We start from the raw sequence: 27,125 nt of genomic DNA, 5'->3' as shown, positions 1-27,125 counted from the left end.
CGTGGGAGCACGAGGCGGCGCCGATACAGTCATCGATGTAGCGGAGGAAAAGGTGGGTGGTGGTGCCAGTGTAGCTGCAGAAGATGCACTGTTCCACATATCCTACGATGAGGCAGGCATGACTGGGGCCCATGCGGGTGCCCATGGATACTCCTTTGGTTTGGAGGAAGTAGGAGGATTGGAAAGAGAAGTTGTTCAGGGTGAGGACCAGTTCAGTCAGTCGAAGGAGGGTGTCAGTGGAAGGGTACTGGTTGGTACGGCGGGAAAGGAAGAAGTGGAGGGCTTTGAGTCCTTCGTGATGGGGGATGGAGGTGTACAGGGACTGGATGTCCATGGTGAAGATAAGGCGTTGGGGTCCGGGGAAGTGAAAATCATGGAGGAGGTGGAGTTTGAGATATCTCTCTCAACTTTGGTAATAGCCTCCAGATCTTAGTGAGTAGGGCTTTGCAGAGTTAACAGGGCTATTTCTGCCATGGTCTTTTCTGGTGCTGATATCAAACCCATGTGGTCTGTCTCATTCCATTTTTTTTGAGACTTGCAGCAATTGATACAATTGAGTGACTTGCTCGGTCATTTCACAGGGCAGATGGAAGTCAAACAGATTGTTTTCAGTCTGGAGTTACATGTAGGCAAGACTAAGTGAGAATGGCAGATTTATTCTCTTCAGGACATCAGTGAGCCAGCGAACAATCGACAATGGTTTCATAGTTATCAGTAGATTTTTAATTCAAGATTTTATTTTGTTGAATTCAAATTCCACTATCTGCTGGAATTCAGGTTCCAGAACATTAGCTGAGGTTCTGGATTAATAGGCTAACAAAATTCCATGTGGCCGTTGCCTCCCTATTTAACAAGACAAAATGAGTCCCAGTCGGGAACTCACCACTCTCTTGTGAGAATCCCATCATGCTACTTGTGAAGACTATACAAGATGATTTCTGAAATAACCCCCCAGAGACTGGGATCCCATCACCAAGTCATCCTGTATTTTCATGCAGAAAGTCCTTGACACTGGCCAGCTCCCTCAGAGTCAGCTGTCACAGTGTCAGAATGTCTGACAATCCCGTTTTTTATCTATCAACCAGGTTCCTTGATTAGACTAGATTAACAGCTCCAATCAGGGAACTCATATTCCATGAGGTCTACCTTGCTGACCTCGTTACAATCACTACATTGTTTCCCCTTGGACTCCAAGGACATAGGCCAGTCTTTTCTCTTGTAGTGCGTTTTAGCACGGGGTCCGGTTCATTTGACTCTGCATTGGATCTGAGCATCATGTAATGCACAGAAGCTCACCCCCTTGCACCCGCATCCCGGGAGAAATCCACTCTCTTCTTCTGGCGGCAAAGGTGTCAATGCAATAAGATCTACCTTGTCCATCTCAGACTCAGAGGTCTCTTCAATGTTTGATTGAGAGGAAGAACCCATTGGTTCCAAAAGCCTTTCCAACTGTTCTGAGGAGAGGGCACATTTTGCATCTGCACCATTTTGTGAGTTTGCAGCTTTCATATAGTCCACATACTTGTTCAGAACTGTTGCTCCTACTTGAACTTTATATGACACTGGTCTTGACCTTGCATCTCACTCATGCAGCAGCATTTCTAAGATTCTGACTGCAAACTTCAACCCCTGTAAACTGTCTCTGTCGCTTGGTGAGACTGGTGTTTAGCTCTTGTGTTTCTGATACATAGTTGCTTTCCTTTTGCAAAGAGATAGCATTTTCACCTCTCCAGTCAGATGTATGTAGAATCAAATCTTGCTCCAGATACTTTAGCACAATAGTTTGGTTATCACTCCAGTGCAGCACTGAGGGATTATTGCAATGTTGAAGATGTCTCTGCATTGGCGATATCAATTGGATATCAAAAATTCCACTATTTTGTTCTTACTGTGATAAATGCTCAATGTTTGACCCTCAACTAGCATTACTAAACCTGATGATCTTGTGGAATCACATTGCTGTTTGTGGGATCATGCTGTGTGCAAATTGGCTGCTACATTGCAGCAGCCATTGCACTTTCAATGTACTTCATTGGAGGTCAAGAGCAATGACTTGTATTTGTGAATGTCTTCTGCAGCCACACCCCAACAGTTCACCTAATCAAGAAATGCACAAACTTCACAAACTGCTTCCTCTTCTTGCTGGGACCTCCTTTTGGACAGGATTGTCACCTATATCTGTGCTCAGTGTGCAGAGCTGAAATATAAAGGTGAACCACTGAGATGGGATGGTTGAACAAATTATTCCCACTGGTTCAACCAAAGCAAATTCACAGGCTTGAATAATGTCAGGCTTGACACTGCTGCTTGCTGCTGGGCAGTGTAGTGGAGATGTGGGATACCATTGGGAAATGGGATCCTCACTCCACCCCACCCCCATAACAACAAATAAGACCTTCTCATAGCTTTGCTACTGAGCCGGAGGGATTGGTCAATTTTTGCATAGCAAGACCCTACAAATACCAACATTACAATACCTGGGCCATCTGGTCAGTGTTAATGGTTAGATGGGGTGGGGGTGTAGGCAAGCTCAGAAAAAACAAAACAATGGTATCTTTTATGCCAAACTGTGAGAGTTAAGGGACACTTGGTTTAACAGTTCATTAGTGAGATCCAACACACAGAGGATTGCTAGGAAAGGTTAGATGACTGTTGCTGTTCAAAGCAGTTATATATCTGAGTGACCCTGGAATGTTAACACATGGGTATGCTGATTGTTGAATGCTTTAATGGAAGGTGAGAATCAAACTGTTTTAATAATAATATTTCTTTACTCACAAAATTTCTAACTGGAAGGTTGAATTGCGGTGGAGACTCCATCGAAAAATCATTTACATGCAGTCACCCAAGTTGCAAACAGGTTCCATTCTGGAGACAGTTTGCAAGTCCAAACACAATGCAGAATAAGATAAAGGAGCCATTTGGAAGTACTGGGAATATTAGTACATCAGGTCTTCAAAATCACAGCCCCGAACGGGATCGTGTTCCGAAGAATGAGCTTCGTAAGATGGACGTTCAAAAATTGGAGACCCCCCTGAGGAGGCTGAGGAATTGGGTTTAAATCATGCAAAGACATACAAGGCAATTATGCTTCATGTTACATAGGTACTGGTGAGACTTTATCATGAAAACAGTGCATAGGTTTTGCTTCTGATTAAGGAACCATGTAAATGTATTGGAGACAATTCAGAGGTGGTTTATTTGATTGATATTTAGATTTAGTAGTATTCTTTCAACAATGGGTTGGATAGGCTGGGCTTGATTTCTTTGCAGCATAAAAGAATAAGGAATGGCTTGATTGGAGTGTATAAGATTCTGAAAGGTCTTGGTGAAGTAAACATGGAAAGATTGCTAAATAAAAAACAAAAAGCAGTGGATGCTGGAAATCTGAAAACAGAAATTGCTGGAGAAACTCAACAGGTCTGGCGGCATCAGTACAAAGAAAGCAGAGTTAACATTTTGGTCCAGTGACTCTTTTTCTTGTGGGAAGGTCCAGAACTATGGTGCACTGTTTTACATTTAGGGATCACTTTTTGAGGACAAAGAGGAAGAGATTTTTTCTCTTCCAGAAGATTGTATGATTTTGGAACTCTCTATCTCAGAAGGTGATTGGAGTCGGGTATTGAATATTTTTCAATATGTATGCATGTTTGTAAACATATAACAATCATGTAGTAACAAAAATGCACAAAAACTTCAGGACGTGACCAGGAAATGGTACATAGATAATTAAAAATATAATGAGTCTGTTTGAGGGTAAAACGACATATGGGTGTATTTCAAATGGCAGTTGATAAGAGTTCAAGAACAACATGTTTCTACAAGAATGAAGGTTCGGTAGGACAAGTTACATGAACCTCGGATCACCAGGAATGTTATGGCTTTGGTCAAAAAGCAAAAGGAAGCATAAGTAAGGTCTAGGATGGTAGGAGAAAATGAGGTCTGCAGATGCTGGAGATCAGAGCTGAAAATGTGTTGCTGGAAAAGCGCAGCAGGTCAGGCAGCATCCAGGGAACAGGAGAATCGACGTTTCGGACATAAGCCCTTCTTCAGGAATGAGGAAAGTTTGTCCAGCAGACTAAAATAAAAGGTAGGGAGGAGGGACTTGGGGGAGGGGCGTCGGAAATGCAGAGGAGATGACTTGGGGTGTGCAGTGAGAGAGGGACTCACTGAAATCTTTGTAGAATGTTGAGCCACAGGGTGGTTGGGTTGGTTGGTCCGGGTGTCCCAGAGGTGTTCTCTGAAACCTAGGATGATAGGAACTGATGAAGTCCTTGAAGTACATCAGGAAAAGAGGAAAGAATTTAAACAAGGAATTAGAAGAGCTATGGCTTTTATACCCATATAAAAAGCAAAAGAGTAGGTAGGGAAAGGTTGGCCCACTCAAGAACAAAGGACAGAATCAATGTGTGGAGCCAGAAGGGATAAGTGAGGTCTTAAATGAATACTTTGTGTTGGTATTCACCGAAGAGAAGGAATTGGTGGAGGATGATGTCAGGGAAGGGAATGTTGAGTTTCTAAGCTGAGTTGCTGTTAAAAATGAAGAGGTGTTGTGCATCTTAAAAAGTATTAAAGTAGATAGGTTCCCAAACCCTGATGCGATCTACCCCAGAATATGGAGGGAGGCAAAAGAACATATTGTTGGAGCATTGACAGACAATGCTGGTACAAAAGGTGAAATCACGTGGCTTCAGGAGTGAGCGGCAAGATGGATACAGAACAGATGTATTGATAGGATCCAGAGGGTAGTAGTGGAAGGATGTTTTTTGGAATGGAAGGCTGTGACTGACGCATGGTGTTCCACAGGGATCAGTGCTAGGACCTCTGCTATTTGTGATCTACAAAAATTGTTTGGAGGAAAATGTAGCTGGTCTAATTAGTAAATTTGCGGATGATACAAAAATATTGGGCACCACAGTGGCTCAGTGGTTAGCACTGCTGCCTCTCAGTCCCAGGGATCCGGGTTCAATTCCAGCCTTGGGCGACTGTCTGTATGGAGTATGCACATTCTCCCCCTGTCTGTGTAGGCTTCCCCCCCAAATCCAAAGATGTGTAGGTCAGGTGAATTGGCCATGTTAAATTGGCTAAAGTATTCTGGAATGTGTAGGTTAGGGGTATTAGTCAGGGGTAGGGGAATGGGTCTAGTGGGTTACTCTTTGGAGGGTCAGTGTGGACTTGTTGGGCTGAAGGGCCTGTTTCCACACTATCGGGGTTCTAATTCTATCGGTGGAGTTGTGGATAGTAAGGAGGATTGTCAGAAGATACAGCAGGATATAGATCAGTTGAAGGTATGGGCAGAAAAATGCCAGATAGATAAAAATGTGAGGTGATGCACTTTGAAAGGTCATGTACAGATGGAAATTATACGGTGAATGGCAGAACCCTTGGCAGTATTGATATGCAGAGGGATCTGGGTGAGCAGGTCCACAGATCACTGAAGCTGGCAGCGCAGGTAGATAAGAGAGTAAAACAGGCCTATTGCATGTTTGCCTTCATCAGAAGGGGCATTGATTATAAGTATAGACAAATTATGCTGCAGCTTTATAGAACATTAGTTAGGCCACACTTTGAATATCGCATACAGTTCTGGTCACCACATTATCAGAAGAATATGGATGGTTTGGAGAGGGTACAGAAAAGATTTACCAGGATGTTGTCTGGTAGGGGAGATTTCAGGTAAGAAGAAAGATAGGGTAGACTGGGTTTGTTTTCACTGGAACACAGGAGGTTGAGGGGCCATCTAATCGAAGATTATACGATTGTGAATGGCAAGGATAGAGTTGGAAGTATGGGGTTTTTCCCAGAGTGTAGGAGTCAGCTACTAGGGACACAGGTTCAAGGTATGATGGGGCATGTTAAAAGAGATTAATGAGCAAGTTTTTCACACGAAAGGTGGTGAGTGTCTTGAATGCATTGTTATAGGTGGTGTTGGGAGCAGGCACAATATCAGCATTCAGGAAGCTCCTGGATGAATACAAGTATAGGAATGGAATAGAGAGATATGGATCCTGTAAGTGAAAACTGTTTCAGTATGGAAGGAGGTGCAGGCTTGGAGGGCTGACAAGCCTGTTTCTGTGCTTTGCCTGTTCTTTGTTCTTTTTTTGAAATCGAATTACCAAGTTACGAACTAATACTCCGCCTCTACATTGCAGACACTGAAATACTTATAAACTTAATCAGCTAAGTACTTCATTGATGGTCTGAAGTGAAGAAGGAATAGGGCTACATGTGTAGACATAAACACATTAGTCACCTGTTGTCCTTTTAATTCATATAAATAGTACGATGTTCTAAAGAGGTGGGAGTTGCCACCTTCCTGAAATTGTGCTAACATAATAAGCTTCAAAGTGGAACCTGCTTTTGATTTCCAACATGTTCATGTTTCAATGAACATGCCTGAATGTTGCCAAGATCTTGGAGATTTCATGCAAGAGGAAACATTAAGGAGAAGACAAAAAGTGTTTAAATCCTGACATTAGTGACTTGGAATTTCACTGTAGCAGAAACACAAAGCATTGATTCAGTCATGGGAATTCCTTGGCCCACAGTTTGGTCAGAGGTATTAATCTAAATGGAGGTTCTCTTGACAACTTTAATGTGTCTGTTTGCTGATGTCTCTGAACTCAGCATCAGTCCACTGGAGAGTTATCATTAATTGGGGCTAGTGAAATTACAGCAATTAAAATAGTCAAATTTCAGTTAACTAGGTCAGATAGAAAAGGTGTAATTATCTATCTCTACTTCAAAATCCATTAAAGAAGTTAAATTTATCATGTTAAACTCTGGTTTGTTTATCACTATACAAGGCGTACTGTAAAAATCCATGCAAACCCTAGCCAAACACTTCCACAATCCTGAAAAATATCAGAACCTTTATTCAAAACAGAACCGATCGCTTCCCAAAAGACTACTGAACAATGTCTAATAGCTGAGCAAGTGTAAGTGCACCTTTAAGCGATTAAGATGTATTTCTAATCTTGATGCTGCAATAAATGTCTCTGAACAGGCCTGATGAGGTGGATATTTAGCTGTACAAAAGCACTGATTATAGCACCTATTTAAATAAAATAAATGCTGTAATTGTAGATTATTTAAGGTGACATTTAAGGAAATGGAGCAGTTTGCTTAGATATCAATATCCTACTGGTCAATGTGGATGGAATCAAAATATTCTGGGTAATTATAGTACATACTTAAATACAATAAAGTAAATAGAGTAACTACCTAACTGAAGTGGGAAATTGTCATTAAAAATCTATGGAATTCACAAATGTCCTTCAGGGAGGTTCAGTCCTGATGAAGGCTTTTGCCTGAAATGTCGATTTGACTGCTTCTCGGATGCTGCCTGTCCTGCTGTGCTTTTCCAGCACCACACTAATTTAGAATCAGCCATTTTTGACTGGTCTGGCTGATATTTGATTCTTGACCTACAGTATTGTGATTGACGTTCAATTGCCTTCTGAAATAGTTGAGCAAACAATGAACAACTATTACAAAATAAATCTCATTGACCTAGGCAGTGGATTCAGACATGTCAATGTGGATGCAATCAAAATATTCTGGGTAATTATTGTAAATACTTAAATACAATAAAGTAAGTAGAGTAGCTACCTAACCAATGTGGGGAAATGTCATTAAAAACTATGGAATTCACAAATGTTCTTCAGGGAGGGTAATCAGCTATCTTTGACTGGTCTGGCTTACATTTGACTCCTGACCTACAGTATTGTGATTGATACTCAACTGCCTTCTGAAATCGTTGAGCAAACAATGAACGACTATTATATAAAACAAACTCATTGACCTAGGCAGTGGATTTGGACATGTTAGTTAAATCATCTGGTAGGTTCTGGCAGTGATGGCTGACCGTAAATGTACCTGGGAAACATGTGATGGTTATATTGAGGGATGATTGGGTGAGAACATGACTGAGCTCTTTTTTGGAGGAGGAATCTTGTGGTGTGGCTCTGCCTCTGGACCAGAAAGTGCAGGATCAACTTTCACCTGCCCCAGAGAAATGACGTGACATTGCCAAACAAGTTGGATGGCACAGTGGCTCAGTGGTTAGAAATTCCAAGTTCAGATCCTACTTGCTCCTGGGAATGTAGACAACCTATGAGAACAGTTTGTTTAAATACGTTTATATACAGGGAGGACAAATAAGTAGGGGGGGTTGCTATTTGTGGAGAGTGATTAAAATAAAAGAAAATTAGAAGAGTATACGTTTGGACTGTCTTTAATCAGCATTTAACAGTCAAAGCCACACTTTGAATGTGTTGACCCTGAGTCGACTCCTCCTGAGTAACATCTGGGGAGTTTTTGCAAAGATTGAGAGGGCTGTCCCACCGACAAGACAAGCAACAATCTGACAGTTATACCCATTGTTTAATACCTTGCAATAGAATCCCAGTTCCACACTCTGGGTATGTCTTGTCCCACTGGCAGGACAGTCCCAACAGAGAGCTGTACAGTGGTAAATAGTAGGTGGTGTTCGGGATATGGGCAGGGGGCTGGTGGTGGACAGATTTGATCTGGGAATCCTCAATATTGACTCTAGACTGCACTCTTGTTAAATGTGGGCAAGGAAACCTCCTGATGATTACTAAGCAATATTCTCTTTTGGCTAAATCAGTATGAGCCAATATTCCTGCAATGGAACCAAAAATTATTGGAGGAACTCAGCAGGTTTGGCAGCACCTGAAGAAGGGTTATTGGACTCAAACCTTAACTTTTCTTTTCCCCCATATTTCTGCTGGAACAATCAGGTTCCTCCATCAATTTCTGTTCTTGTTTCAGATTGCTAACATCCACAGTTCTTTATTTTGTTTCAGTACTCCTGCATGTTGAACTCGACTTGTAGGAAACATGGAGTGTGGTTAGTGTACAGGGGACTTCACTGGAAGGGGAATTTCAAATCCATCACTGAGATCAGCATATTAGTACCACTACTGACCAATATAGACAGGTCCTAAAGGATTTATCACTTTTCAACAGAGAAAATCTGACCATCTCCCTCTGACAATAGAGCAGTAGCTTCAGTAAACTTCTCCACCATCAACATCCTGACAGCACCCATTGATTATATACTAAACTCGACTAACCATATAAAATACAGTGGCTTCAAGAGTAGGTCTATGAATTCTACAGTGAGTAACTCACCTCATGACTCCCCAAAGATTGTCCACTATCCACGAGGCTCAAGGCCAAGAATGTGATGGAGTACTACCACCTTGCCTGATTGAGTGCAGCTCCTACAATGCTCAAGAAGGTTGACAACATCCCAGGACAAAGCAGCCCACTTGACAGGCATTCCATCCACCACCTTCAACATTCACTCCTCCCACTAACAATGCTCAGTAGCAGCAATGTGTAACACCTACAACATGCACAGCAGAAACTCACCAAGACTCCTGTGACAGTCCATTCCAAATCCATGACCTACATCAGTTTGTAGGACAATGACAGCAGATTTATGGAACACCACCATCTGCAAGTTCCCCTCCAGACTTGCCATACCAACTTTAAAACATACTTTCAGAGTTTGTTCCTTCAGGGTTGCTGGACGGAAATACAGCAACTCCCTTGTTAACCACATTGTGGGTCTACCTATATTACATGGACAGCAACAGATCAAGAAGGCTGCTCAACATTACTTTCTCAAGGGCAACAGGCAATGGACAATAAAAGCTGACCCAGCCAGTGTTGCAAAAAGAAACTGCAATAACTAGATCCCATATCTAAATGCGACTAGTGATTACAGAATCAGTCTAAACAAATTGAATAAAAAGAGGATCTAACTGAAATATACGAATGTGGGAGGCTATGTAAATATTTCTTTACAGCGAAGAGTCCTCCAGTTGTTAAGAATGATTTGTGTTAGGCTACATTAAGCCAATCATGGCTTAATGTATATATGGTATGTATATAATGTATATATGTATATATGTATGGTACGGTTTTTCTGTATTTTTCTTTGAGGTCAATCTAACTTCTCATACATTAGCTCTAAGTTATATACAGCTCCTTGATACCATTGTATTTTCCACAGGTTATTCTAGCATTTTCCACAAAGGTTTCAGTGATAAATGAATGGCTAGTCAAGGAGTGACAAATGATGAAAAATGCTCAGGCACAAGACAGCTACAAATTAGAATTAAATAGGTCACTGTGAAAAGCAAAGTCATGCATTTATATGGCACCAAATGAAACTTGAAAAATGTCTGAAAGCACTTTGCAAAAATAAACTTTTTGAATTGTCATAACTTTTGTAATATCAGCAAACACCTTGTCAAACAGCAGCCAGTTGCCACAAACAGCCCAAGATGTTTGGGAAGCTAATCCATGTCATTTCTTTACTTGTTGGAACACAGTGAGAAGTTACAGTGAGAGAATTATCAATTATCATTTCAAGTCATGCCATTTCAAAGTCTGATTCTCAGCATGCAGGTGAAAGAATTACATCAGAGTTCATTTCAAAATTATTTTAAGTTTCAAAACTGTTGTCGCTCTTCATTCAGTTACAATTTCCAAAAGGGCAGCTTCTGTCTCCATCAGGTTCTCAAGCCATATAGAAAGCAAGCAAAACAGTAGCCTGTGGAAGTAAGGATCAGGCCAGTGATAGACACAGTCTTACCTTGGGGAGGGCAATATAAGGCCCAAATTTTTGTAGAATATCGTGCCAAGCACAAAAACTGCAGAATCATCCAATTCTGAAAATAAGAGCAAATTACAAAAATCACTGAATAATCTAACATAGGAGACTGTTCAGCCCAAATTGCCTGGTACCAGCTCTTTGATGGTACTATCCAGTTTGTCCTAACAACCCTACCATTCTCCCAAAACATTGAAAATGTTTTCTCTTCAAACTATTATTCATTTCGTTTTACATCAGTGAGGAGTTATGTATCTTCCAGCCTGTTGCACAGGGAGTTTATTCTGGTGCGGTAGTGGTAACCCTAACTAGCTCAGATGCTCTGAGTTCACATTCCCCTTCAGGGCTTGGGATGGATATGGAAAATGCATGAAAACATGTTTGGAAGAATCTGACCAAACAGCTCAGTTATCAATCTGTAAGCCCTTTCCATGTGTCATGCCTTCAGCAAGAGGCGAGCAACATGCTTTAGGAAAAATCTAGCTATGGAAGCAGACATAAGCATATGCTTTTGTGTGCTACCACATATGGCAGGAGAAAAGAAGAACCTGTACCATTGTCAAAATGAATGACAGAAGTCTTGAGAAAATGGCATAACTGCCACAGACAGTTGTGGGATAAATTAGCTCCCTCCTCAAAAGCGTTTTCTCTCACAAAGCTCAATTTTTCTTCTTTGGAGTGCTACTCACTAATACACAGGATAACATGCATAAGGAAAAACAAATAAATGCTTTTGGGCGTGCCTTTGTTTGGCTTGTCCTAGGGTGGATGTATGGTTCCAGTCGAAGTGGTGTCCTTCTTCATCCGTATGTGAGGATACTAATGAGAGAGGGTCATGTCTTTTTGTGGCTAATTGGTGTTCATGTATCCTGGTGACTAGTTTTCTGCCTGTTTGTCCAATGTAATGTTTGTTATAGTCCTTGCATGGTATTTTGTAAATGATGTTAGTTTTGCTCATTGTCTGTATAGGATCTTTCGAGCTCATTAGTTGCTGTTTTAGTGTGTTGGTGGGTTTTTGGGCTACCATGATGCCAAGGGATCTGAATAGTCTGGCAGTCATTTCCGAGATGTCTTTGATGTAGGGGAGAGTGGCTAAGGTTTCTGGACATGTTTGTCTGCTTGTCTGGGTTTGTTGCTGAGAAATTGGCAGACTGTGTTCATTGGGTACCCATTCTTTTTGAATACATGGTATAGGTGATTTTCCTCTGCTCTGCGTAGTTCCTATGTGCTGCAATGTGTGTTGGCTCATTGAAATAATGTTCTGATACAGCTTCGTTTGTGGGTGTTTGGATGATTGATTCTGTAGTTCAATATTTGGACTGTATGTGCTGTTTTTCTGGAGACACTGGTTTGAAGTTCCCCATTGGCTGTTTGCTCTACTGTGACATCTCGGAATGGCAGTTTGTTGTTGTTTTCCTCCTCTTTAGTGAATTTTATGCCAATAAGGGTATTATTGATGGTCTTGAAGGTTTTGTCTAATTTGTTTCATTTAGTGATGACAAACTGCCATTCATGGATGTCACAGTAGAACAGCCAATAATGTGTATTCAAAAAGAATGGGTACCAATGAACACAGTCTGCCAATTTCACAGTAACAAACCCAAACAAGCAGACAAAACACGTCCAGAAACCCTCGCCACCGTCCCTTACATCAAAGACATTTCGGAAATGATTGCCAAACTACTCAGACCCCTTGGCATCATGGTAGCCCACAAACCCACCAACACACTAAAACAGCAGCTAATGAACTCGAAAGACCCTATACAGACAATGAGCAAATCTAACGTCATTTACAAAATACTGTGCAAGGACAATTACATTGGGCAAACAGGCAGAAAACTAGCTACCAGGATACATGAACACCAACTAGCTACAAAAAGACATGACCCTCTCTCACTAGAATCCTCACATACGGAAGAGGAAGGACACCACTTCAACTGGGACAATACATCCATCCTGGGACAAGCCAAACAAAGGAACACACGAGAATTCCTAGAAGCATAGCATTCCAACTGGAACTCTATCAACAAACACATTGAGTTAGACCCTATCTACACCCCCTGAGAAAAGGAACAGGAAATGACATCACCACAGAAAATAACATCACCACAGGAAATGACATCACCAACCCAAAGAAACCCAAACATATAAATAGAAAACAGGAATTTTCAGCACTGCTTCACATGAGGTCCACTGAAGATGTTACCCAGTAAGGTAACAAAACGTCTGGAAATGAACCTTTCAGCTCTGCGAGCAAACCTACATTCAAAACCTCAATCTGAGCTACAAGTCTTCTCAAAATTCACGAAAATAAATGCTTGTTAGTATAGAACTTAAACATTGTTAAAAGGAGATAAGACGTTAAAGCTTTCTGTCTTGCACTTATCAGAACTAAGATACGAGAAACAAACTCAAAAAAGAGACATTAGCTTAAACAAAATGAGAGACGTATGTTGATTAGTTGGACCATCATCACCTGGAGATGCAGGTAGAACATTTAACTGTCAATCTTCATCGTAAGACAGGTAGGTGGATTCTGATTGGTCAGGGTAACATCATGGGAATGAAACAATGTTTAGCTGTGTCCATGACTTTTTTTTAATAATGTGGAGGCGCTAGTATTAGACTGGAGTGGACAAAGTCAGAAGTCATATGACACCAGGTTATAGTCCATAAGGTTTATTTGAAATCACAAACCTTTGGAGTGCTGCTCCTTAATCAGGTGAGCTGTTAGATTATAACCTGGTGTTGTGTGACTTTTGACTGTTTTGTTTTAAAAATGTGAATGTACGAATTTATTTTGCGTACATAAAACCAGCCCCAAGTATTTTGGTATGTAGTTCCTAGCACACACAAATGATTACAGATTGTTTCAAGTGTAAATCTTGAGGATCAGATGGCTGGTCTATGATGCAGATTAATGCCAACAGCATGGGATCAATTCTTATACTGGCTGAGATCATCATGTAGAGTCATAGAAGCATAGACATAGAAAAGGGTCTTTGGCCAATTAAGTCTGCACCAACAATAACTAACATTAAAAGCATGCTTATCTCAATATCCTGCACATATCCCATATCTTTGAATGACATTTCAAGTGCTCATTCAAATATTGTTTTAAAAGTTGTAAAGTTTCCAGCCTCCACTCGCTTCTCAGGCAGTGCATTCCAGATTCCCACTACCGTCTTTAGTGAAAACGTTTTCTTTCAAATCTCTTCTGAGTCTCCTGCCTGTTACCAGAAAACCATGTCCCCTTGTGATTGACCACTCAACCAAGAGGAACAGCTGCTCCCTACTCACTTTATCCATACCTCTCATAATCTTATACACCTCAATCATGTCCCCAACACCCCACGCCTCAGCCTTTTCTACTTTAAAGAAAATAATCCAAGCCTATCTAGTTTCTTCGCATAGTTCAATTGCTCCATCCCAGGCAGCATCCTGGTGAACCTCCTCTGTACCCTAAATGAAGATCCCACCTTCTCCACATTACCCCTCACCTGAGGTTTGGTGACCCTCCCTCAGGTTAAACTCACCACCAGTTATCTCTTTAATGAGGTAACAGCCTTAAGGTTTTTGGGACTATGGTGACTTGACATATGTTTTAGCACAATCCAGATTATTTAATAAATAATTTGAATAGCAGAATCACATCTAATTGTGGACATACTTAATTGAGTCTTGCCAGCATGAGTTGAGCAAGAGCAGACTGCTGGCAGCCGTGAATGAAGATCAGGATGTGTTCTGTGATGGTCCACCAGTCATTGGGACATATGGCATACAGACTTGGCATCACACTATCTGTGTCATTACAACCTTTATAATAGACTCAAACATTTACTCAATAACAGACCTTAACCTAATTTGTCTATAGTTACCTTTCTTTTGTTTTCTTCCTTCTTTAAGTAAAGGCGTTACATTGGAAGTTTGCCAAACTTTTTCAGAATCTAAAGATTCTTGGAAGATTACGACCAATGCACCATTAAGTCTGTAACTGTTTTCTTCAGTATCCTAGAATACATCCCATCAAAATGGGGAAATATTGGTCCCATTGGCTTCCCAAGCACCTTTTCTCTAATGATGATTGTTGTGTTTATTTCCTCTCTCACCTTAGTCTCTTGATTGTTTAGTATTTTTGGAATGTTAGGAGTGTCTTCTTCTGTGAAGACTGGTGTCAAGTATTTATTTAACTCTTCTGCCATTTCCTGGTACTGATTATTATTTGCCCAACCTCATTCTCTCAGAGGTCTACCTTCACTTTGGCCCTCTCTTTCTTTTTATATATTTAAAGAGGCTCTTGCTGTCCATTTTGATATTACTTGCACCTTTACACTCACATTTATCTTTCTCCTTATATTATTTTGCTTTTTTTGTTTTAACTTGCTCAATCCTCAGGCTAATCATTAGTCGGTCACATTGCATGTCTTTTCTTTCAATTTGATGCTATCCTTAACTCCCTGATTAATCATAGTCACTTCTTCCCTTTCATAGAGTCCTTACTGTCCATGATCTATTTTCTTAACTATCTGTCATTTTTCCTCAACTTCTGCACAACTCCTGCCCCAGTCTATTACAACTAGTTCAGCCCTTATTCCTTTGCAATTACCCTATTTAAATTTAGTGCAATTGTTTCTGACCCAAGTTCCTCTCACTTAAATGCTAAATTCTACCGTGTTATTGCCCCCGTTTCCAAGGGGATCATTTACTCGGAGATAATTTCTTCAAAGTGCCGCATTACACATCACCAGATCCAAATAGGCAGAACTCTGGATTCACAACACATTTTTCTCAGAAACTGTCCTGAATACACTTAATGAATTATTCCTCATGGCTACCTCTGTCAATTTCACCCTTTCAATCGACGTGAAAATTAAAGTCACCTTTGATTAAAGTACTGTCTTTGCTACATGCCCTCATTATCTCCTGATTTATTCTCTGTACCACTATATTACTACTGTTAGGGACCTTAGACTATTCCGACCAGCATCTTCTTTCCCGTGTTATTTTGTAGCTTCACTCAGATGGGTTCTGCACCTTTTGTTCCAAGTTCATTTCTTGCTTTCATACTTATTTCACTAGTACGAATAATGTTAATCCATCACCCTTTCCTTCTTGCTTATTGCTTCAAACAAACTTGAATATTTAGTCTCAGTTTTGATCTCCTTGTAACTGTCTCAATGTAATTGATGTAAGATCATACCGATTAACCACTATGTTGGCAATTGATTAATTTATTTTGTTCTGATCACTACATGCATTCAAGTAAAGAGATAATAGATTTTCCATTTTTACCATTTCTTTTTCTTTTGACTCTACGTACAGGTGTTTCTCTATGTATGTAAACTCTATTCCTACCCGTCTCATTCTAGGTATCGTTATCCAAATGATTGCCCTATATTGCTGTTATTCCTCTTACTTTGTAAACCTGCATTTCCCTTCTGCCAAACAGTTCCATTCCCTTTAATTAGTTAAAAACCCTCTCAACAGCCCTAGTTATCTGACGCACCCGGACACTGATCCCAACATGGTTCAAGTGAAGCTCATCCCACCAGAACAGCTCCTTTCTTCCCCCAGAACAGGTGCCACTGCCCTACAAACTGAAATTCATTCCACGGATACCAACATTTAACTCATTGACTTTAGTTACTTTATGCCAGTGGCTCAGGTATTAATCCAGAGAGGCAGAGAATCATACAGTGCAGAAGAGCCCCTTCAACTCATTGAATTTGTACACTACTGTTTACTTTGTCCCACTTTCCCACACTAGGTCCATAGCCTTGAACATTATGATAATTTCAAGAGCTCATGCAAATACTTCTTAACGGTTGGGAGATTTCCAGCCTCAGTTGCCCTCCCAGGCAGTGCATTCCAGACCCCCATCACTCTCTGGATGAGAAAGCTTTTCTTCAAATCTCCTCTAATCCTCCTGTCTTCACTTTGAAATAATCCTCCTTGTTAGAATTCCTTTTGCTGAAGGGAACAGCTGCTTTCTATTCAACCTGTCCATGCCCCCTTAACTTACTCCCACCTACACCCACCTCCCACCAAACCTCTACCCACAGTCTTCTGTGCTTATAGCCCAACCAATCAGCACTCTCTTCTAATTTTGAATTAAGTGGTGTATCTTGTTTGGAGTCTGTTTCTTATGGCCTCGTCTGATGTGTTATAAGGTGAAAAGCTTCAACTTCTAGTCTTATTGTAGCAATGTGAAAGAGCTGTTTACAGACTTCACCTGGTGATGCAGGTAAGAATATGTTTTTCGGGATAGTCTTCATAGTTTAAATGCTCCAACACAGGTTATTATCTTGGAGCTTCTGCTTTTTAATGTAGCTCCTAAGCTTTCAGCAAAACCTACTGTCCAGTCCTTTCAATGTCATTTGTACGAAAGTGGTTAATGACAATTAGATCCCTCCCCTCCCTCTCCAAGTTATTCTCTAGGCCCAAGAAGATATCATTAACCCTCGCATTCGGGGTTATAGAATCTCTATAGTTTGGAAGAAATCCATTCGACCCATCGAGTCCCGCTGAACAGCATCCCACCTCGAGCTGTGAGGCAGCAGTGCTAACCAATTAAGCCACCGTGCCACACTGTCAGGTAATACGACCTTTCAGCCTCCTGCTTAAGGCTGCAGAAAGCAGTATACAGAGGAACCTCAATTATCCAAAGGACATGGGTGGGGAGTATTTCACTCGGTTAATCGAATTCTAGATAATCAAATGCCGGATAACATAGTTTAGCTGAGCATCGGGACCTTGCGATCTTGCTGGATAAACCGAAATTCAGATAATTGAGGTTCCTCTGTATTCCCCCCTAATTACAGTCTCTTGCCACAACTACATTTTTATTTCTTCCCCCCATTTGAATGGCTCCCTGTACTAAGGTGCTGTGATTACTCAGTCCTGACTCTCGTCCACACAGCTCATAACTATTTGACAATTGTAGCAGTTCAGAGTCCTCAATTCAAATCTTCTGGGCTTTCATACCTGCCTCGCCTGCAGTCAAACCTTCCTGTCCCAGAGCACTTACCAGTTTTGAATTACCTAGTCTGAGGGGTGTGAGCACCCTCTGGATCATAATGTTCATGTAACAGTCCTCTTCCTTGATGTGGTGCAAAGTCTGCAGCTCAGACTCCAGTTCTGCAACTCGGATCCAAAGTTCCTCGAGCTGCAAACACTTATTACAGATGTGTTCACTCCAAATCCAGCAGCTTCCACATGCTGCAGTAGCAACACGTCATCTATCCTGTCATCACTATGGAGTGATATTTTCTATTTTAAAAATCATCAGTATTAATTTTTTATATAACAAGCTATTGTTTTAAGGGAGAAAAATGTGCCTAAAGACCCTACTTATACTTTAAATAGTAGAAATATTCACCAGTCCTACTCACCAATCAGAATCTTTCCCTGCACTCTCATCATATTGTGGTTTGAGACGTTGCTCCACCATTGGTTTCACTACAGGCCAACCTCTTGATCCACATTTTCTATGTTCTCCCACTCACATCTTGCTCTGAAGCATTTACTGCTTTCAGTAAACCTTAGGATAAACACCTCTGACCCCCTTTGCATTGAATTTCTACTTGCAAGTTCACTGATTCAGCCTTTGTCTCACTCTGTTAAAGTCTCCTTCAAACTGACCAGCACCTTCCTACTCATAAGTATATGAGGGGTAGTAGGCTGGTGTTCTTTCTGACTGTGCCCAACCAGACTCATAGTATTATCCAATGTGAATATGCTAGAATCTATATGAATAAATGCATAGGAACCTGTGTTATGGAGGCAAAAATAATTTGTATAAATATTGAAACTTTTTTTAAAAACAAGGGGTCATGGTGACAACCAAATTCTGCTGTACCCCTCAGCAATGCTAACCAATTAGAATTTATCTGTCTGGTCTAAGAATGAAGATTGACATTTAACTGTTCTTGCCCACATCTCCAAGCCAATGGTAGCCCAACCAATCAGCACTCTCTTCTAATTTTGTATTAAATGGTGTATCTTGTTTGGAGTCTGTTTCTTATGGCTTCACCTGATGTGTTATAAGATGAAAAGCTTCAACCTATAGTCTCATTGTAGCAATGTGAAAGAACCATAGCTGTTTACAGACTTCACCTGGTGATGCAGGTAAGAATATGTTTTTTGGGATAGTAATTTTGTCTTCAGAGTTCCTTGCCCAGTCAACCATTCCCTTTCTTCCTTTCATCGGGAAGTTGATATCAGTCAGAACGGATGCTGCAGGCAGTTTGTGAATGCTGGCCACTAATAAGAAAGCACAAATAAAATTGACTTGTGAAAAACTGAAATCAAGCTCATAAATGAACCAGATTAACAGAAATTATTTACTTTGTCTCAACATGTTTTTCTGTTACTTTTGAATATTAATCTGCTGATTATGAAATAATTACTTATATTGTCATTGGCCAACTAAGCATGTGAAGGGATGCCACATTATAAGTAGCCATTACTGCCCTGTCTTCAGTTGTTTTAGTCCTAAGACATTTGATTGGGTGGATAAGATGCAAGGGACCTTCAGGGGCTATGGTAGTTTCCTTTAGCTGTTCTAGAAGCTTCAGATTTGAGACCTACACCAGGGCCTATTGGCCTATAAAGTAGTTCAAATGAGCTCCGAGTGTAGGTGCAGATGTGTTTTGTGTTCAGCTGCCCTGCAGAAGTCAATGGCAAATCACTGCCCATCCTTGTGGATCAATCCAATGAAAGTTTATGGTATCACTAAGGGAAGTGTGGAGAAGAGAAACTGTTTGCAAGGTCAGTAACAAGATGACAGGTTTAAAGTAACTAGCTTACCAATTCCAACTACCCTGCAACTGATTTCTTTAATTTGTTTTTTGTATTCTATCTCTGGTTCAGTGATTACTTAATTGCCTGAAGCTTTAACTAAAGTGGGTGAGATTCCCTGATGACTGAAATCTTGAAATATTCCTGAGTTTCTCTGATTCACAAAGCAAGTCTTATACTCACTTCATTTTTGCACATGTACACATTTTAATTTGCAGCTCTTTAATTACAGGGAAATTAAGCATTCTTCAAATTTTCATTGAGGAAATCTTCATGGCTCCTGATAATCTATGTATTGACTTGTAAAGCCTATAGGAGCTGGTATTACTGAATTTGGCCATCATGGGTGAAGTGATACCCCAGTTAGAATATTTGAACTTGCATAACGTGAGGTAAACTGGGATTTTTTTTTTGCCAAAGAATTAATCAATTGGACAAGTCTTTGTAACTGGGTCAGGTGTGGGGAAGGCCCTAGAGAATACACATCTGCATAGTTCCTGAAAAATCCAGACACTTGGTCAGTTGAGAACTGCCACAATAATAAATTAGCTATATAAATAGTAAAAACATGGCCAAACAAGATGTAGAGCTGAATCAAGACTAAAGAGGGAATTTACAAATGGAAGCTGGAGGCCTGTCCAAGGTGCTAAACGAAAACTTTGCATCTATCTTTATTAAGCAAGCTAATACTGTGCAGGTCATGCTGAAAGATGAGGTGGTTCAGGCACTTAAAGAGTTTAAAATTTATAAGGTTAAGGTACTTTTGAATTTATCATTACTTCAGCAATGGAAGAGACACATTCAAGGGTGAAGAAGGAAATGAGTCTGAAAATTGCAGCTAAAGTTTCTGTTATTCCTTCAATTCAAATTGGAGGCAAGTAGGAAAGACCATAAGACCATAAAAAATAAGAGTGGAAGTAAGGCCATTCAGCCCATTGAGTCCAGTCAGCCATTCAATCATGACTGATGGGCATTTCAATACCACTTACCTGCAATCTCCCCATATCCCTTAATTCCTCACGAGATTAAGAATTTATGAATCTTTGCGTTGAAGAAATTCAACATCCTGGCCTCCATTGTGCTTCATGGCAATGAATTCCACAGGCCCACCACACTCTAGCTGAAGAAATGTCTCCTCATTTCCGCTCTAAATTGACCCCCTTTAATTCTAAGGCTGTGCCCACATGTCCTAGTATCCCCACCTTTTGGAAACAATTTCCCAGTGTCCATCCTTTCTACCATGAATTACCTTAGTTAGTTTCACTTAGATCTCCCCTCAACCTTCTAGACTCTAATGAATACAATCCCAGGATCCTCAGCCGCACATCGTACCTTAGGCCTACCTTTCCAGGGAACATCTGGTGAGTCTCCGCTGGACACACTCCAGTGCCAGTATGTCCTTCCTGAGGTGTGGGTCCCAAAACTGGACAGAGTATTCCAAATGGGACCTAACCAGGGCTTTATAAAGTCCCTGTAGTACATTGCTGCTTTTACATTCTAACCCTCTTGAGATAAATGACAACATTACATTTGCTTTGTTAACCACTGACTCAACCTGCAAGTTAACCTTAAGAGAATCCAGTACTAGTACTCTGAGATCCCTTTGTACTTTGGCTTTATGAATTTTCTCACTGTTTAGAAAATAGACCATACCTATGTTCTTCTTTTTTACAAAGTGCAAGACCTCGCATTTGCTCACATTGAATTCCATCAGCCATTTCTTGCATCACTCTCCAAAACTACATAAATCTTTCTGCAGCCTCCCCACCTCCTCAGCACTACCTGCCTGTCCACCTAACTTCGTATCATCGACAAACTTTGCCAGAATGCCCCCAGTCCGTTCATCCAGGTCATTAATATATAAAGTGAACAGCTGCAGCCCCAGCACTGAACCCTGCAGGACACCATTTGTCACTAGCTGCCATTCTGAAAAAGAACCTTTTATCCCAACTCTCTGCCTTCTGTCAGACAACCAATCCTCAATCCATGTCAATAGCTCACCTATTACAACCAATGCCTCTGCTATTTCTTCAGCCACCTCCCTCAGAACTCGAGGACCGGGGCATTAATCAATTTTTAGACCTTTTTAGCTTTTCGATTACTTTCTCAGCAAATGCAAATATATACTCTTGCCAAAAAAGGAAGTAATGATAAGCCCAACGATAACAAGCCAATCAGTTCAATCTTTGTTAAATTTTAGAATCTCGAGAAATGATAATGCAGGACAAAATTATTAGTTGCAGGCTTAATAAGAAAGCAATAATTTAAGGAGCAAATAATGTTTAGCTTGCTTGATGAATTTGAGGAAGAAACAGGGTTGATGAAAATACTAATGTTGATGTGATGTACGTGGACATTCGAAGGAGTTTGATAAAGTGCCACCCAAGAAACTCCTGAGCAAAGATAGAGTTCAAGAAATAAAAAGAACAGTAGCAATGAGGATACAAAATTATATGGTAAATAGGATTTTTTGAAGAAATAGATAGTGGCAAATGGTTGTTTGTTATGTGGATGAAGGTTTGTAGTAGAGTACCCCAGGGATCTGAGTTAGAACCTTTGTGATATATATGCATGAATTGTAACTTGGTATACATAAGATGGACACAATTTTACAATTTTCACATATTACAAAACTTGGAATATTATGAACAGGGAGGAGGAGGATCATGTTGAACTTCTAAGAATCTAGACAGCATGGTGAAAAAGGTAGGCTCATAGTGATAAATAACATTTAACGCAGAGAACTGTGCAGTGATTATTTTTGTAGTGATTATTGCTTCAGAGTCAACATAAAATAAAATATGTTTCTAAATGACATACAGGAGTGAAGGAACCTAGGTGTGCATGTGTATAAATGATTCAAGATGACAGGACAGGTGGATGGTGCATTCGTAACAGTCTAGATTCTGTAAATAAGAGCATGGAGTGCAGGAGCAAGAAAGTTTGTTAATGCTGTCTAAAGCACTTGTTTGGCTTCAACTACAGCATTGTCTAGTTCTAAGCACCACACTTTAGGAAGAATGTGAAGTTATTACAGAAAAGATTGATTAGGGTTCCAGAGATGAGAACTTCCCGTTATGTGGAATGATTGCAAAGCTGTGAGTCTCTTCCTTAGAGAAGAAAAACTTCAGAGGAAATTTGACAGAATTCATTAAATTGTGAGCAGTCTTGATACAGTAGGAAGTGCAAAATACTAGCCACTGCAAGATAAAAGGATTGGGAAGCTGAGGGCACAGATCTAATGTAATTGAAGAAGAGGCAAAGAATAAAGAATAATACAACACAGGGGCAGGGCCTTTGGCTCTCCAAGCCTGCGCTGACACATTTTGCCATTCCGTACTAAAACTATCTTCACTTACAGGATCAGTATCCCTTTATTCCCATCCTATTCATGTTCGTCCAGGTGCTTCCTGATAATGGTGACATGAGGAAGTCTCTTTCATGCAGCAAGCAATGCCTGATTATGGTGGAGGCAGGGTCAATTTAAAAAAAATTCCAGGATGAGGGCATCACAAGCTAGGCTCGCATTTATTGTCCAGAAGGCAGTTAAGAGTCAACCACATTACTGTGGGTCTGGAATCACATGAAGGCCAGACCAGGTAAGGATGGCCGTTTCCTTCCCTAAAGGACAACAATGAACCAGACAGGTTTTTCCCAACAATTGACAATGGACTCAGAGTCATCATTAGACTCTTATTTCCAGATTTTTATTGCATTCAGATTCCACTATCTGCCACAGCGAGATTCAAACCTGGGTCTCACAACCTTACCTGGGTCTCTGGATTAACAGTTCTGGTATAATACAATTAGGCTGTCACCTCCCTTTGAATGAACATGGAATTATTACTAAATAGGGGAATGATCAGGGCTACCGAGAAATGGTATGGCAATGGTCATAGTAGCATTTCCATTTCAAATAAATACATTTTTACCAGAAGATTTGTTCTTGATCAGCTAAGAGCATGCCTATGTGAATAATAGGCTTTGTTGAGGAGGGTGAGCAGCAACAAGGTAAGAGTGAAGCAAGAGCTTTTTTCCCCTAAGTCTGCTAGTTGTTGAAGGGGCAGAGATGGTAGTCAGTGGAGTGGCACTGTCCGATGTGGGAGATCAGGGTGTAGTCAAGTGTCCCTGGTGAATATGTCGCAAGACGTATCTGGCTGCAGCTCCTCTTGGATCACATGGATTGGTTGGAGCTGCAGTTGGAAGTACAAAGAAGCATATGGAAGCAGAGTGCAAGATTAGCCTCAGGGAAGTGGTCACACTGCACGAACAGCCAGGTAGATAGGTGACCACCAGAAGAGGTAGGTACTCTGAGGGGTAAATTGCAGCAACAGTCAGATCTTTGGTACAGGTTATGGCAAAGTCTAAGAAAGCAATTGTGATCTGGGACTCTCTAGTTGGGGGCACAGATAAGTATTTCTGTGGGCGTGAGATTCCAGGATGGTGTTACTGCCTTGGTGCCAGAATCAAGGATGCCCTGGAGTGGTTGCAGGGATTTGTCAAAGGGGACCATGAGCAGTGGCAGTTGTATGCATTGATGTTAATGACATAGGCCAGCATTTATTGCTCAACCTTAATTGCCAAAGAGCAGTTGACGTGGTATAGGGAGTTCAGGAATAAAAGGGAAATCTAGAGGACAAAAAAGGGGCATAAGATTGCTTCAGCAGATAAGGTAAAGGAGAATATAAAAAGATTCTACAAGTAATTTAGGGGTAGAACAGTAAAAGCAGGGGGAGAACCACAGGACGTGGGTTAGATTTAAAAAGAAAAGTCAGTATTTGCTGTGGAGAAAGACATAGAAACTAGGGAACTTGGGGAAATAAATATTCATGTCTTGAAAGGAGGCAGCATTACAGAAGAGATGGTGTTGAAGGTCTTAAGAAATGTAACGATAGATAAATTCTTAGGACATGAATTGTATCCCAGAGCATTGTGGGAAGCTAGGAAAGAAAATGTAGGGTCCCCAGCAGAGATAATTATACCATTGAGAGCCATGGATGAGGTGCACAAAGACTGAAGCATGGCTGATGTGGCATTATTTCAGAAATATGGTAAGGAAACGCCAGGAAACTATAGACCAGTGTGCCTAACGTCAGTGATGGGTGAATTGTTGGAGGGGATTCTGAGACATGGGATTTAAATGCATGTGGAAAGGCAAGGAATATGGGGCGGAGAGTGAACATGGCTTTGTGCATGGGAAATAGTGACTCACCAACTCACCTATTTTGAAAAAGTGACCAAGAAGATAGATGAAAGCAGAATGGTAGATGTCATCTACATAAACTTTAGCAAGGCCTCTGACAAGACTCACATGTTAGATGAGTCAGTCAATCATGTGGGATCCAAGGACAGCTAACCAATTGGATGCAAAATTTGTTTCACAGAAATAGATAGAGGAAGGTGGGAGAGGGTTATTGTTCAAAGTGAAGGCCTGTGACCAGCAGTGTGCCACAAGGATCAGCACTGCGTCTGCTGTTGTTCATTATTTACATAAAGTATTTGAATGAGAATAAAAGAGGCATGCTGAGAATATTTGTGGAGGACTGCAAAATTGGTGCTATAGTGGACAGTGAAGAAGGTTATCTAAGAGGACAACGGGATCTTGATCAACTGGGCCAGTGGACTGAGGAATGGCAGATGGAGTTTAATTTAGATAAATGAGAGGTGTTGCATTTGGTAAGATAAACCAGGGCAGGACATCCACAGTTAATGTTAGGGCCCTGGTGAATAATGTCAAACTGACAGATTAAGGTGTGCAGGTACATAGTTTGTTGAAAGTGTTGTCACAGATAGACAGGCTGGTGAAGAAGGCATTTGGCACACTTGTCTTCATGGGCCAGAACACTGAGTACAGGAATTGCAATATTATGTTACAATTGTACATGACACTTGTAAGGCCATGTTTGGAATATAGCTTACAGTTCTGGTTGCCTTGCTAATAGGAAGCATGTTATTAAACTGGAAAGAGTGGGGGGGAAATTACAAGGATATTACTGAGACTGTAGGGTTTGAGTTATAAGGAGCTGCTGGATAGGCTGGGATTTTTTTTTCCCTCTGGAGCAGAGGAGGCTGAAGGATGATTTTAAAGGTTTATAAAATCATGAGCAGCATTGATAAGGCGACTGGACAAAGCCTTTTTCCCAGGGTAAGGTAACAAATTAAAAGGCATAGGTTTAAGGTGAGAGGGGAAAGATTTAAAAGAGATCTGAGGGGCAAATTATTTTTCACAGATGGTGGTGTGTATTTGGAATGAGCTGCCAGAGGAAGTGTTGAGGCGAGTACAATTACATCTAGAAGACAGACACATGGATTGAAAAGTTTTAGAGAGATATTGAACAAATGCAGGCAGATTGGACCAGCTCACTTTAGGAAACCTGGTGAGCAATGATAAGTTGTGTCAGAGGGTCTGTTTCTATGCTATATGACTCTGTGTATGAACTGAATCTGAACAGGTAAATTTGAAACATAGCTGATAAATGACCTGGGAGCTGATGCTTTCCTGATTCTGGCTGGCTGAAATGTGTTTCTGACATGAGCTTAGGAAATTCCTTTTCTGCATCTACCAATATGACTGGGGCTACTCCAGCAGTATGAGTCATTGTGCACACGCCATATACTATGTTAGACACTTGGCTACAACTGGGACCTCAAGAGCAGAGAATGCAGTCACAAGTTCTTTCTCCTCCAATACTGTGCCTTGCTACGGGTACTGTTGCCCATGCAGCATCTGGCCCTGCTTGTCTCACTGTCACTTCCTACAGACGAGGCTGCTTCACTGTCTTCTGTTGCTGGGGAACATAGAAAGTTTGGCTGAAACTCCCTGAGGGGAAGTAACTTTTGTGTGCCTACTCAGATTGAGTCCACCTTCTTCATGAAGCCCAGCCCTGGACATAAAAACCTGGCAGTGATGCTTCCACTGCTGAAATGTGATCTGTCTGAGCTCAACCACTTCACCCTGGAACTGCAGATTGACCTGGTTTTCAAGTGCACACAGCTTAAATCATTCCACTGCACTTCTCCTACTGCATGTGCTAGACTGGCTGGACTGGAGAGTACATAAAATAACATTTAAAAAGACAAATTTTCATATTTGTGTTGATTTACACCTTGCAAAGCTTAATTTATATATGACATATTAATGTGACGTTTTATTGTTTTTATTAGCACCTGGCTCACATTAACTTTGAATTGTAATCTGGGAGAATTGGCCCATGAAGCCTGAGGGGTGAAATGTACACAATATAATGTTGTTGAAATTCAAGAATAATTACTTTAAACTGTGGAGGGTAGGCCAAAGCAAATACAGGTTTAAACTCAAAGGCAACTTTAAGATTGACTTCTCAGAAAGTATCAACACTGGGAATGGGCCCATGGGCAGGCTGGTGGAGGTGAAAAGCACAAATAGGGAAGAAGCAACCATTTGAGCAGTGGTGCAAGTATAGGATTCTCCTGTATGTTTGAATTAAAATGGACTGAGTTGTGCTCCAGATTTCTAAGCATTCTGATTCCAAACCTGTGATTAAAAGGTTAAATCATGCCTGGGTACACCAGGTGCAGAGCTGGCTATTATTCAAAAGAAAGGAAGTTGATTCAATAAAGTCTGTATAAACAGATCTTACAAATCATAGAATCTCCACAATGTGGAAACAAGCCATTCAGCCCAATGAGTCCACAC

At 40.8% G+C, this 27,125-nt stretch overlaps 1 protein-coding gene across 10 annotated transcripts in view; it reads right to left on the bottom strand.

Annotated features, from left to right (window-relative positions):
• The window catches only part of adgrb3 (adhesion G protein-coupled receptor B3), an 814,402-nt gene that overhangs the window by 333,981 nt on the left and 453,296 nt on the right, over positions 1-27,125 (bottom strand). For all 10 annotated transcript variants that reach the window (XM_043681622.1, XM_043681628.1, XM_043681636.1 and 7 more), the window contains 2 exons: positions 18,767-18,913; positions 10,634-10,709 (listed from right to left, as the gene is read on the bottom strand). In XM_043681622.1, the coding sequence (XP_043537557.1) occupies positions 10,634-10,709; positions 18,767-18,913 (223 nt within the window). The remainder of the gene's footprint in view (positions 1-10,633; positions 10,710-18,766; positions 18,914-27,125) is intronic.

The sequence above is a fragment of the Chiloscyllium plagiosum genome, chromosome 3, assembly GCF_004010195.1.
Source record: "Chiloscyllium plagiosum isolate BGI_BamShark_2017 chromosome 3, ASM401019v2, whole genome shotgun sequence".
NCBI lineage: Eukaryota > Metazoa > Chordata > Chondrichthyes > Orectolobiformes > Hemiscylliidae > Chiloscyllium > Chiloscyllium plagiosum.
This window is presented reverse-complemented; position numbering and strand designations above follow the sequence as displayed.